This window comes from Malania oleifera, chromosome 3 (assembly GCF_029873635.1).
Source record: "Malania oleifera isolate guangnan ecotype guangnan chromosome 3, ASM2987363v1, whole genome shotgun sequence".
NCBI classification, from domain to species: Eukaryota; Viridiplantae; Streptophyta; class Magnoliopsida; order Santalales; family Ximeniaceae; genus Malania; species Malania oleifera.
In genome coordinates this window covers 112,960,819-112,974,811 of record NC_080419.1, presented here as the reverse complement: position 1 = coordinate 112,974,811, position 13,993 = coordinate 112,960,819, and the positions used below count along the sequence as shown (strand labels likewise).

General features: G+C 39.5%; 1 protein-coding gene across 1 annotated transcript; it reads right to left on the bottom strand.

Moving 5' to 3' along the window:
* Positions 1–929: 929 nt before the first annotated feature.
* On the bottom strand, positions 930–1,924 carry LOC131151498 (uncharacterized). The gene is made up of 2 exons (XM_058102739.1): positions 1,135–1,924; positions 930–958 (listed from the first exon to the last, which is right to left on the bottom strand). Exons 1-2 carry the CDS (start codon positions 1,922–1,924, stop codon positions 930–932), a joined length of 819 nt encoding a protein of 272 aa, XP_057958722.1.
* Between the last annotated feature and the right edge of the window lie 12,069 nt (positions 1,925–13,993).

The window sequence follows — 13,993 nt, the reverse complement described above, 5'->3', positions numbered from 1 at the left end:
TTTTGGTTATGTCTTCCCTCTCTTTGTGGAAGTGTGTGGATGCTCCTTTGAGGTCTCTGCTTTTGGATCCGTTCTCTCCCAGCCTCCTCCTCCTCTGCGAGGGAGATGAGGTACCATCGCCGGCTATCTGATTGAGTAGATTGGCGGTGGTGATGCCTTGTCGGTAAAGATTCGGCTAAGGACTGGTTGGCAATTGAGGCCCTTTGATTGACAGTGTGGCTGCCCTTGTTTAATTGGAAGATCAATTTGAAAAGGAGACTTTTGCAGAATCTTGTAATCCAAAAATTGAGGCTGGTTTACTTTTTAGTTTTTTTCTGGTGAAGGAAATCAAGATGAACATGGGCTTGGGCTAGCGCATGGATATGGAATTGGGCATGGGCATTATTAGGGGTTTGGACTCGGGTTCAAATCTGGGTTTTATTTCGAACCTTGCCTCGTGTCGACGTCTGATTTGGGTTCTAATTATTATTTTGTAATAAATAAGGTCAATTAAAACTAATTTTGGCCCATAATTTCAAGTTGTCAATTAAGATAATCGGTTCCAAACTAAAAAAATATGTTTTCAGAATTTTCAAAATCGAATTAAATTCATGGGTTTGCAAATTTAGGTTCAAAATTTGAATTTTAATTTTTCAAAATGATCGTGAGCTCAAGGATAAGGTGGAATTTTTTTAAAAAAAATCAAGCAGACAAATTTATTGTTGCTTTGAACTTTAATTAGAATTTCACATGGTCAAATAATTCAAATCCAAACATAGTCCTATGATTTTTTGTTTAAAATTTCTTGGAATTTTATTCCAGTTGGTACTATTCCGAAGCTTCACTTAAAACTAACCTAGTACATAAATCCATAATATACCTATAGATACAGAAAGAGAATAAATATACATCAAGTTTAATTAATTAATCTATTTTATTTCCACCAAGTCTTACAATGTAGGCTCATTGCTAAGTGATGCTGAGAGAAACCAAAAACAGAGAGATCTAAAATAACCACTTTCAATACTATCAAATTTATTTAACGGGCTTACTAAAGCCCTATACACAAGATTTAAGCACTAAATTAAATATTTTTCCACGTAACTTTTACTTGGACTTGCCCATGCCTGCCAGAAATATTTCTAGTATGTGTACCTGAGAGATAAGGAGGAAACGCTACAGTGTCATGAGCAATCTCTTTATTAGAATTAGTTTCTCTATCGCGATCAAATAATTGAGCCCTAATTCTGAGCGAGGAGTCTAGGGGCACAGCTACTGTAGATCTCAATAAGAAAACGGGCCGATTAAGGCTTACTTGTAAATTGTTCTCATTCGACGTCTTCCAAAAGAGCATACTTTCGTTGGAAACTTTGTCACTACGAGCTGTAATTATTCCAAAAACGTCAGCAGTATTTTTTCCATCCGCATTTACTAGCGTGACTTCCACAGTGGCTTGCACGGCATTACTGAAAACTATATAGCTCAATCTCACCGAACCATTCTTGCCTTCAATATCCGTCGATAAGGGCTTGTCGTACTCATTTGTGGCCGTCAAGTAAACATTCCACGAGCCTTGCCCGTAGCTGATTTCGTCGTTGGAAGCTAAGAGATCCACATCGATAGTGAAGCTGTCTAGGGCTGAGATGGATCGAGGCGGACCGCTCAACAAAAGAGTGTCATTAGCATAAATGGCTTCAGGATTGTTCCTGTTCCGATTGTAAATGTACTGGGAAAGCAACCCATCGGTGACGGTGATGGTGCCGTATAGGTAGATCTCACCGCTGGTACCGTTGAGGGTGACTGAGAACAGCTCCACCAGTTGTTGTCCTTGCGGAGTAGTACTCCTGTGTACTACAGAACTGAGAAGCATACGTTTTCCACCGAGGGCACTATCCTTTATGATGCCAAGTAGAACAATTGCCTGCGCAAGAGTTTGAATGCCCATACTATTTTCAGGGAATGTTAATCCATGTTGGGATCAGCATTCTCGTCGACCGCTCGTCGCACCCGCCTCAGAGATGGTTTCCCCAGCCGTCACATGATTAACAAACTCAACTGGGAATGCGATCTCGTAGGTATTCTCAGTGGATAGAATTTCCGTATATTTATTGAGTCTAATCGCTTCAATTGATCATCAAAATCAACGAACTTGCGCACACCGCGCCTGTCCGGCGCTCTGGGTGTTATAGATTTTTCTATGCCCGGCGTAGGGGAAACTGACCCACCATCACGTCTTGCCCATTCCCAGTTTACCGGCGCGCCTGTTCCATCAAGGAGCCTTAGCTGCCGCTGAAAGCCTAGGTTTGTGGATCGTCGATTAGTTCTTTCTGAGCTTTTCCGTTTGCGTCGGAAAACTCGAACCAACTGCTGCTCATGCCAAAATCAACCCATAGCTACGGTAACCAGAACACTCCCGGTCTGAAACTCAAAAAACTAACATCCGGTTTGTCATAACATATAATTACTGAACATATATAGAACTCATCGCGGCCTAGTGCCGGAAACATAGATACGGCCTTGCCGCCGTAATCATACGTAGGGCCTCGTGCCAAAATCATAGAAAATAGGGCCTTTCGCCCCAATACTCAAATACGGCCTCTTGCCCGATAACATCAATACTTGACCTCGTGCCAAAATCATCATAAATACGACCTTCGGCCGTAACATAATACAATGGCCTCGTGCCAAAAACTATAATATGCCCTCGACTGATAACATAAATATGGGCTTCGCGCGTATCAAATACATATATCAGGTATTTACTTTTTGAAAAATAACTTCATGATTCATATATTCGTTCAAAATCATCATAACATTTAATGTATTTTATTTACATTTCGAAAATAAACTCATTTATCATAATTTCGTCAAAAATCATCAGAACATACCCATCTTTCCAAATACCATAAAATGTGTTACTTGCAATAACATTCCTATCATATTCTCGCATATTCACGTAAAAACTATTAATTCATGTTAAGCCACCACACATGCTCTATTAAAAGTCTACTTTATGTTTTAAAATCATGATTTTCCCTCACTCTCATACATACATATACTGCCCTTTATAAGCATCAATCGCATTATTTTATTTCGCAAAATCGTCTCATTACATTCATAATAAAAAAATAGTATCCTCTTTTTCCTGAAATCATCTCATCTCACATAATATTAATAGTTTTGCATGGAAAAGTACTCATCCTTTAGCTTTGACTATGACTCCTTACTTACCCTTACCTGCTATACTACGTGTGAAGCGCCTAAAACAATTCCCTACACTGACCACAACCCCCGTAGGCTTCCTACTCAATATTCCTGAACTCAAAACTCCTCTATTATTAATACAGATCAGTATTTCTCATGCGTGTATCAATTTCTCATACTAATTCCCAAAGTCTAATTTGCTTACCAAAAGCCTTATCGCAACCCAGGGATGATTTCCAGAATTTTGTTTTCCCGACGATCCGCTTCTTGCAAACTTATGGATGACTTTCGCCACAGTGAACGTCGTGGTAGCCTCAAATCTTCGTCCGGCATAAAAGTAGCCCAAAATCGAAGAAGAGGAGCGTGAGAGGAGCCGAAGATTAGAGAGAGAGAGAGAGAGAGAGAGAGAGAGTAGAGAGAGAGAGAAGAGAGAGAGAGAGAGAGAGAGAGAAGAGCAGAGAGAGGAAAATAAAACTGAAATAAAAGCGATTTTCTACATTTATAGTTGGCTTAACTAGTCACGACCCGACTTTCAATCTACAAGTTCTTCACAACGTCTTCGTCCGACGAAATCCAACTCCTCGTCGTCGAAATCAGTCAGCTCCGAACCCTGTCTCATTATTTCTCCTCTTCGTCGAACGAAACCCTGTGTTCGGTCGACGAAATCTCATTTAATCCTTTTAAAGCCTTCGTCGCACGAAACCCTGTGTTCGTCGCACGAAATTCTCTTTAAAGCCTTCGTCGCGAAACCACTGTGTTCAGCGACCGAAGCTTAGGCAATCTTCCTTCTTCTATTTGTTTCCACTTCCCTTTTATCTTTTATCCTTATAGAATTTCATTTAATACAAAAATTCGGCGTGTTACAGTTACTGATTATTATACAAGATTCAAGAAACTTAGGATCATGTTTGCTAAATTTAAGCCATTAACCAGAGTGACATGTGGAGCCCTCAAGCTTTAAAGGTTCTCAACCACACGACTTGGCTATGAGATTTTTTATGGGTTTGAATGAAGAATTTTGAGAATATAGGACGCAAATTCTGATGCAGGAGCCTTTTCCTATCGAACATACAGCAAGATGTATGCCTTGGTTCTTCAAGAAGAAGGCTACACAAGAATGTGTAGTAACCCATAGCGAGGGTTTTACATTGCCAAGCCTGATTCAGTGGCAATGTTATTGCAAATTCGAAGGGGACGTACACGCTGGTAATTCTAACGTGGAAACAAAGGACATAATAAAAGTGAGAGAATTTTATGACATACTACAATATGCTTGGACAGTACCATTGATAAATGTGTCAAAGTACCCCGGTTATCCCACCTGGAGATAACCTAAAGGAAGACCCAAGTGCTAATCAATTTATCTACAATTCTAGAACAGCACCTGAGAATGTTTTCGATTCAATGTCCTATTTCTAACCAGTGTGAGAAATTATTGACTTTCCCTCCAATCTGTCGGATGTACCTCTGTGAAAAAACCATACATATGCTAAGCCAAATAGGGGTGATACGGTTGGGGTGCAATGATTGACTAGTTTGGTTTTTGGAGTCTACTTATATGTGTTCATCCTTCTACTGGTGTTTACTGGTCTAATTGCTTATGCTTTAGCCCTTTCACATCCTATCCCTCCAACTCCTTAACAAATTACCTTGAAAACATGTCTGGTATTGTTTTCGTAACCCTTCGTTCATTTCAAATTTAACTCAGTCCATTTTTTTCAGCCAACATCTGGTTAATATAACTGTTTTTTGGAATATGCTAAGTGGGGGTGCTTCTAGACATAGGTTGTAGTACCACCGACCCAAAAAAAAAAAAAAAATAAAAAACAGATATTTTGGAAAGATATTTTGTATATCTTTTATATATAAATATCGTGGGGAATATGTCTCTATTTAGATACTTAAAGGGCTAATAAGATTTATATTCTATAAATTCCTCTATCCCTCTTTCATTCTCCTTCATTCTCGCATTCTCCTCCCTCTCCTCTCATCTCTTCTCTCTCGTCAAGGGATTTAATTCTATAATTCCTATTCTCCTTCATTCTCTCTCTCTCTCCTCCGTTCTCCCTCCGCTCTCTCCTCTCCCCTCCCTCGTTCTCTCTCCCATTCTACTCTCTCTCTCTCTCATCCTCTTCATCCGTCTCTCATCTCCTCTCATCTCTCTCCTCCTCACCCCTCACCCGTCTCCTCATCGCCCCCACCCTCCTCTACAATCTCACCCTCTCCTCCTCCCTCCCCTCATCTTCCCCTCCTCCCCTCCCTCTCCTCTTCCACTTCCCCTCCATCTCCTCTCTCTCACTCCCCCTCTCTCACCTCCCTCCTCTCTCTCCGTCCTCCATCCTTCCACTCTCTTCTCTCATCTCTCCCTCTCCTCTCCTCCTCATCCTTCTCTCTCTCCCTCCCCCTCACTCTCCTCCTCCTCTCCTCTCCTCCTCCCCGCTCTCCCCCTCTCTCTCCCCCTCCCGCCTCTCATCCCTCTCTCTCCTCTATCTCCATTCTTATCCTCTCCTCTCTCTCTCTCTCTCTCTCTCTCATCTCTCCTCTCTCTCGAACCTCTCTCCTCATCCCTCCCCATCTCCCATCTCTCTCTCTCTCTCCCACTCCTCCTCTACCTTCTCCTCCCTCTCTCTCCCTCTACTCTCGCCCTCTCTCGCTTTCTCCATCCCCCTCCTCTCTCCCGCCTCTCCTCTCCTCTCTCTCTCCTCCCCTCCTCCTCACTTCTCTTCCTCCACCTTCTCCTCCATTCTCCTCTCCTCTCTCCATCCTCTCCTCTCCCCCTTCCGCTCTCCTCCTTCTCGCTCTCTCCTCTCCACGGCTCGTCTCTTCTTATCTTACCCCTCCATCCCCTCTCTTCATTTCTCCTCCGTCTCTCTGCTCCCTCTCCCTCTCTCTCTCTCTCTCTCTCTACGATCCTTCGCCGTTCGTCCATCCGCTTCCAAAAACGGAGGGTATTGCGTGGCGATCAGAAGAGAAACGCTCACACTTTTAGTGGGGATCGGATCGTCGTTTCGTGAGAGTTTCGGGTTTTTCCCAAGAATCGAGGTAGGAATCTGATCCTAATTGATTGGATATTCGATAGCATAGAAAACATAGTAAGGTTATGTTCTGTGGTTTTAGGTTTTCGGGATCTTGAGTTGTCGTTTTGGACCGTTTTCCGTACGAAGTTTCATTTTGATATAAGGTAAGGGGAATTTAATTTTTGATTACAACATTTATTTTGGAAAATTTCTAAACCGCTAAAAAGCTAGTTACGTTATTATGTATGATTTTTAACTGCTTTATTTGTGAAATTCTACCGAGTAGAAATGGCCGTTTGACGATTTTACTTAAAATAAACGGTTTTTGGTAAAACGAGATTTCGACGTGTGATCTCCAAATTTTACAAACATCGTTATTTGTGTTTAGACTATAGTAGGAGAGGCTCGATTCCTGTTATTTATTTAGATTAAACTATGTATATTGAATTTCTATCATTTAGCGGGGTTTTTTGTATTAAACTTGTGTGATATAATGTTGAAATGGAAATGAATGTATTTCTCTTATACTACTGAATATAGAATATGGGAAGAAATTCCAATTTGTTATACTGAACAATTGTGATAAACAGAGGCTGGTGATCACACCGAGCCGCATCAGTAAACAAAGAGGGGTTAAACCAGTGCAAAGACGCCGATTTTGAACCCCGCGGGAATTATTTCTATATCTATATGATATAGATTATGGGAGATAAAATCATATTTGTATAAATTGAATTTATGATACACAGAACCACAGCTTGATAGTCCCGGGAGGGTATGAAAAATACTTTCTTTTGCAGAGTTGAAATAAACTACTGTTATATGATACGGCACGATATCGTAGCTGAGATGTACCCGTTGCAACCACATCGTACTAAACGATGTGGGTACCAATATGATTTGTCGGTGCTAGCAGGGTGAACCATTGGCTATATTGGGCAATGGAGGCAAGTCGGATCGTATGTAGGTACTCTACGTACTCGGCAGTTGTCTGCACGAACAGGGCATTGGACGAGTACCAGTGCACAACCCGAGCCACGGGGTAAAACTGGTTATAGGGATTTTTGCTGTTGGTCATCTGATAAATCATTAAATAGTCGAAAGACATGTGGGAATTTTGTAATCTGAATAATGATATACCCTGATGCATTACACTGTATTGAAAATATTTGATTATATTCCAGATGTTGAATGAAAATATGCTGTATGCAGTCACACACTGTTGTAATCTCCTTCTACTCCTTCTTCCTTACTGAGAGGTGTCTCACCCTATCTTACAACCTTTGTTTTCAGGTCCACCTGCGTCGGTCCTAGTAGATAAAGGACGAGGGAGGTATTTTGGTTAGCTTACGTACGCATTCTAAATTTTTGTACTAAAACTTGATGAAAGTCCTTTTTTGGAGGTTGTAATATGACGATTACTCAAGCGTCAATGTAATGTAAATTATGATGTATTGTGAACCTTGTATAAGGCTAAGTAGTAATCCCAAATGGATGTTTATGTTTTTCCGCGACATTTACATCATGATTATGTATTTTTACACTGTATGTCCCTGTTTAGGGCGGGTTGTTTTCATATCATGAACAGGTATAGGTATTGATGTATGTTGAAGTGGACACCTGAGTCCGTGTAAGGGCCGGGTCGTTACATAGGTGCTCTACTGATCATATGGTACATTTTGTGTCTTGTTTCATCACCATAATTGGCTACAATTTGAATTCTCATGTGAATTTGCCAAATGGTGAGGTAAGCCTTAGTTACACATGTTGGGACTGTTAAAATTAATGAAAACCTCACCTTATATAATATTCTTTGTGTTCCATCGTTTAGTTTTATCTCATATCAGTTAGTCAACTTGCTAAATCTATTCAGTTGTTGCCTTATTTTCTTTGGTAACTTGTGGGTTTTCAATCTAGGACCCTTGCCTCATTGGAGCACACTTGGTCCCTGGGTAAAGAGAGCAATGGTCTATACCTGCTGGAAGATAGCAAGTCAGTCTCTTTTTTTTGTTTCATCAGCTGTTTCTTCTTCTGCTAATAAAATTCAGCCACACATAATGGCATTTGAGGTTGGGGCATCCATCAATGCTAAGCTGAATTTACTCAAGTCAAATAATGTCCAGATTGGTGATTCAATGAGATTTCTTTTTTTTTTTTTGGGGGGGTGGGGGGAAAAAATGGGGTTTTTTTTTTTGTCCCTCTTGCCAAACAGAAAAGATTACCATTTAATGAAATTTACATATTTCCAAGAATTGTTTGTGATTGATCCATTGTGAATTTGTGGGGTCCATTTTCTGTATCTACCATTGACTTTTGCAATATTTTCTCACTATAGTGGATGTTGCTCTAGATGTACATGGGTTATTTGTTGAAACACAAATCACAAACTCAGTCCATATTAGAACAATTTTGTACTATAGTTGAAACTCAATTTTCTAGAAAGTAAAAATATTAGAACTGATCATGGAAACTGAATTCATCATGAGTGATTTTTTTTTTCTAAAAGGGAAGTTTACATCATTTAAACTGTGTTGAAACCCCCGGAAAAAGCAATTATAGAAAAGGAAACATTAACCATTTTAAATTGTAGCAAGGTCACTCTTGTTTCATTCAATTCCCATTTACCTTACATCTTTGGGGACATTGTGTGTTAAACTTTTGTATATTTGATTAATAGAATTCCTATTACACCTCTTTCTCACAAAACCCCTTATGAGATTCTTTATGGCAGTCTTCCTTCTATGATCATTTAAGAATTTTTGGCTGTCTTGTTATGTAGCTACTCTTGCACATAATAGATCCAAATTTGCAGCAAGAGCAAGGAGGTGTGGTCTTTCTAGGTTATTCTTTTGGCATAAAAGGGTTACAAAGGTTTAGACTTATTACAAATGCAGTTTTCATATCTAGAAATGTGGTTTTTCATGAACACATATTCCTTTTTGTTGATGGTAAAGCCCCAATTTCAGACCCATTTACTTCAATTCATGAAGTTGATGCTCTTGCATCTTCCAACCTCGGGTAATGGATTTTTTAATCACTCCTCTTAATATACAAGATGAGTTTATTGCTTGTTCAGATTTTGTTCATGATCCTATTCCATTCAGGTTTCTCTTCTCCACTCAGATTCATTTCCTACAATTTCTGATCCTACTATTCCTACAGGTCCTACTTCAGTCACATTTGAATCTGCTTCTCCATCAGCTCATGAATTACCATCAGCACCTCTTAGAAGATCATCGCGGTAATCCACAAAACCAATTTACTTATAGGATTATGAGTGTGCTACTACTCATGCTATTTCTCATCCTTCTGATACACCTTATGATGTGGCTGATGGGCTCATTTATTCACCTCCTGGAGCCTTGTTATCAGTCATATTTGTTTGACAGTCAGCACATCACCTCAAGAGCCACAATCATTCTTTCAAGCTGTTAAAGATCCTCTTTAGAGAGTTGCAAGGGACAAAAAATTCAAGCTCTTGAACATAATCATACTTGGGAGTTGACCACTTTACCTCCTGGTAAAACTCCTATTGGGTATAAGTGGGTGTATAAGATTAAGTTGAATGCTGATGGAACAGTGGACAGATATAAGGCAAGACTTGTGGCTAAGGGGTACACACAAAGGGAAGGCATTGATTTTCTTGAGACATTCTCTCCTGTTGCTAAGACAGTCACTGTTCAAGTTCTTCTTGCTTTGTCAGCTGCTAGATGTTGGCCTATTCACCAATTAGACATTAATAATGCATTTTTACATAGGGATTTAGATGAAGAAGTGTACATGTCATTACCTCGTGGTTTTCACAGTAAGGGGAGGGCTTCAGTTGCTTCTTCTTCCTCACATTCAGCTCCTCTTGTTGTTTGGAAGCTACTTAAATCTCTTTACGGTTTGAGACAAGCTTCAAGGCAATGGTATATGAAACTATCAAACACTATTCAGCAACTTGGTCTTGTGCAGTCTACTGCTGATAATTCTCTCTTTATTCATGCTAAAGGTTCTTTGTTTACAGCTTTATTGGTCTATGTGGATGACATGGTCATCACAGGAAATGATCCCACTTGTGTAGCAACTTTGAAATCTGTTTTGATGCTACATTTGGAATTAAGGATCTTGGCTCACTTAAGTTCTTCTTAGGACTTGAAATTGCTAGAAGCAAGAAGGCCGAGTAAGCTTAACCAAAGAAAGTTTGCTTAGAAATTTTAAAGGAAAAGGGCATGATGGGTTGTAAGCCTGGAAAATCTCCAATGGAACAACAATTGAAGCTATCAAAGGACAGCGGTGAACTTCTATCAGATTCAAGCAAGTATAGAAGGCTTATAGGTAAATTGATGTATTTCACACTCAACAGACCTGATATCACATATGCCATGAACAAGCTAAGTCAATTTTAGCCAAGCCAAGAGTTCCTCATATGCAAGCTGCAACAAGAATCTTGCAATAAATTAAAGGAACACCTGGACAAGGGATTTTTTTCCTTAGTGATTCAGATTTATAATTAAAAGCATATTGTGATGCTGATTGGGCAGGATGTCCAGATACAAGAAGATCACTTATTGGATATTCTGTTTTTCTTGGAAATGTCTTGATACCATGGAGATCAAAGAAACAATCAATGGTGTCAAGATCTTCATCTGAAGCTGAATATAGATCCATGGTAAGCACTACTTGTGAAGTAACTTGGATTTTATTTTTATTAAAAAATTTGCAAGTGAAGCATGAGAAATCAGTTTTGCTTACTGTGATAACCAAGCAACATTGCACATTGCTGCAAATCCAGTGTTTCATGAGAGATCAAAGCACATAAAAGCAGATTGTCACATTGTTAGAAACAGAGTTTTAGATAGTACAATTAAGACCTTTTATGTTGCATCCAAGAATCAATTAGTAGATATTTTTACTAAAGCACTTGGTGTAGACAACTATGTTGGAATGGTTAAGAAGTTGGGATTGATTAATATTTTTACTCATCAAATTGCATATCTAGAGTATATCATGGATGATCCAGCAGTAAGAGCTTTGCTCTTGAGGTGGGGGGGTGTTAAATTTGACAAGTTAAAAACTAATGCTGGAGATATTAGTGCACTGAAAGGCAAGAATATAATCCAAGAATAGAATATCAGTGATGAAGTTTTTGCTAACACGTGGCTTGAGGAGATGAGGCTGTGATATAGTTCTTGTAACCATGAGTAGCTCTAAAATAAACTTGTAACTATTTTTCCCTCCAAAAGAGTGGAAATTTGTTTTTGCTTTCTATTTTATTTTACCAACTCTTGTATATAAAATAGCTGGTATTTATTCAGTCAAGCATGATTGTAGTATTTTGTTTACTTCTTGATTCATTCAATAAAAATAGAGAGAGTATTTAGTTTTTACACCCTGCATCCTCTCTCTAATCCCAGCACACACAGCCACCCAACTCCGGCCTGCTCCTCCCCACAGTCACAGCCATCTCCCTCTTCATCTCTCTTGTTAACCCACGCCTCCCCGCGGCTGGAAGACCCGATGCTGGCAAGCTCCATGCCCCTTCTCCATCTCTCTCCGTTCATCCTTCCATTCTCTCACACATTTCTCCTCCCTGGTCCCTCTCCATCTTTGCATCACCCCACAACCACCTTCACTTCACAGAAGCCCGCACTAGCCACCCTCACTCTCACTCTGTTAGAGATGGAGCCAGAAACACAGCTGGAGACGCGTTGAGTTGAGTCAGAAAATGTGTGAATTTATTCTCCATTTATCTCTTGATTTTAAACTTCCAATTTGTATTGATTTGTATTGATTATCATTTAAACTTCTAAGCCTATATAAAGAGAGCTGTGGAAAATGAATTACAATAGCACAGTAGTGCAGGCACAGCACAGCACAGTGCAGAGAGAGCACAGAGAGTGCAGAGAGAGCTGAGAGGAAGAAGGGAGAGAGAGAGAGAGAGAGAGAGAGAATTGTAACATATCCGGCGAGTTATTGAATAGTTGCTGTGTGCTCCATGAACGTAGGTCATTATTGACCGAACCACGTAAATTTCTTGGTGTCACTTTGATCTGGATTCTCACAGGGTCCTAACACACTCACCCTCCCACAGCATTACCAACTTCGCATCCCACAGCCCTCACAGTTCTCCCATCTCCGGCAGCCAACCACAAGTCTCACCTGCTCCGACGTACACAGCTGCCAAACCGAACTCAGCAGCTTCGGCGACCCGCCGCAGCTCCATCACACTCACTCCTCCGGGGAAGTCTTATTCTCCCTGTTCCGTTCACTCTACCATTCCCTCACAGCAGTCTACTTGTAGTAACCGGGAAAAATAAAATTTAAAAAATAATAATAAAATAATATAATAAAATTAATTAATTAAATTAACAAGTAAAATGAATAGTATGATAAGGAAAAAATATATATATATATATATATAAATATTGAAGCATGTATATATATATATATATGTGTGTGTGTGTGTGTGTGTGTGTGTGTGTGTGTGTGTGTGTGTATATATATAAGTTATTATGATATGCATTTAATATATAGGTTAAAGGTATATATATATATATATATATATAGAAAGTGTGAAGAAGCTTTACTTTAATTAATGATTACTATATATAAAATATAACTCAAGCTTCTTCAAGAAGCTTGCTTAGATTTTTTGGAAGTGCTCTCTCTCTCTCTCTCTCTCTCTCTCTCTCTCTCTCTCTCTCTCTCTCTCTCTGTTCGATTCCGAGCTAGTTTTACGCTGGATCGACAAATCGAAGCCACCACGACGCTCCTGGCGAAGCTCTCTATAAATCTGCCGGAGCGGATCGTCAGGGAAACGAAGTTGGATTTCATCCCAAATCCAAGGTAAGACTTTATATTTAATATTTGGATTTTTGACAGTTGAAGAAAGTGATATATGCGTTAAAATATTAAACTTTAATACTAGAAATTTTTAGTTTCAGGGGTGTTGATTGGGAACGTTGGGAATCATCCCTAAGTTGAGGTAAGATTTTTTAAGTCGAATTTGACTTAGTGGTAGTTATAGAAAATGTTGTACGTACGAAAATACTAAACTTTAATTCTGCGAGTTTTCATTTTCAGGGTATTGAGTTGAGAACCTTGTGGGTAAGGGAAAAATTTTTTTAGGGGCTTTTCAGGAATCGGGCAAAGGGATAAACTAAGCTAGTTTTGTTTTGAGAAAATGCATGTATATATATGTAGCATCTGGTTTCAGGAAAAATAATATATTTATATATATGATTTATATTTGGAAAATACTGTTTAAATGATGAGATGTTGAATATGTAGAAAATTTGTTTAGTGTGGCATGAGTATAAAAATGTTGTGAAATACTATTTTCTATGAATGGGGACGATATGGATTTCTATGATGAAAAACCGGCGTACGGGCCGAGATATATATATATATATATATGTGATTTTTCGGCGTATGGGCCGTGCTATATGGATATGTTTGCCGGCGTACGGGCTATGCTATATGGATGAGATTTGCCAGTGTACGGGCTGTGCTACGTGATTTGCTGGCGTACGGGCCGAGTTATGTGATTTGCCAGCGTACGGGCTGTGCTATGTGATTTGCCGGCATACAGGCCGAGCTATGATAAAATGTGTAATTCCGGCGTATAGGCCAATGATCTTCATGAAATATGTATATGTGAAAAATGATATGATTGATTTGATAATTATTGATATGAGATATCCATGTATCACGATTTTAGTATATGTATATGATATCAGAACCTGGTTGGCTTGGTCTAGGCTAGCACTTGCACGGTACCGTTGCTATGTGTCCATGGTCCTCGTGAT

What these genes read in the sequence shown, in the direction of transcription:
- LOC131151498 (XM_058102739.1), bottom strand. Translation starts at nt 1,924, where the DNA reads ATGGGCATTCAAACTCTTGCGCAGGCAATTGTTCTACTTGGCATCATA. An exon ending in GTTTCCTCCTTATCTCTCAG is followed by an intron (nt 959 to 1,134) that starts GTACACATACTA and finishes GGTTTCTCTCAG; the next exon opens with CATCACTTAGCAATGAGCCT.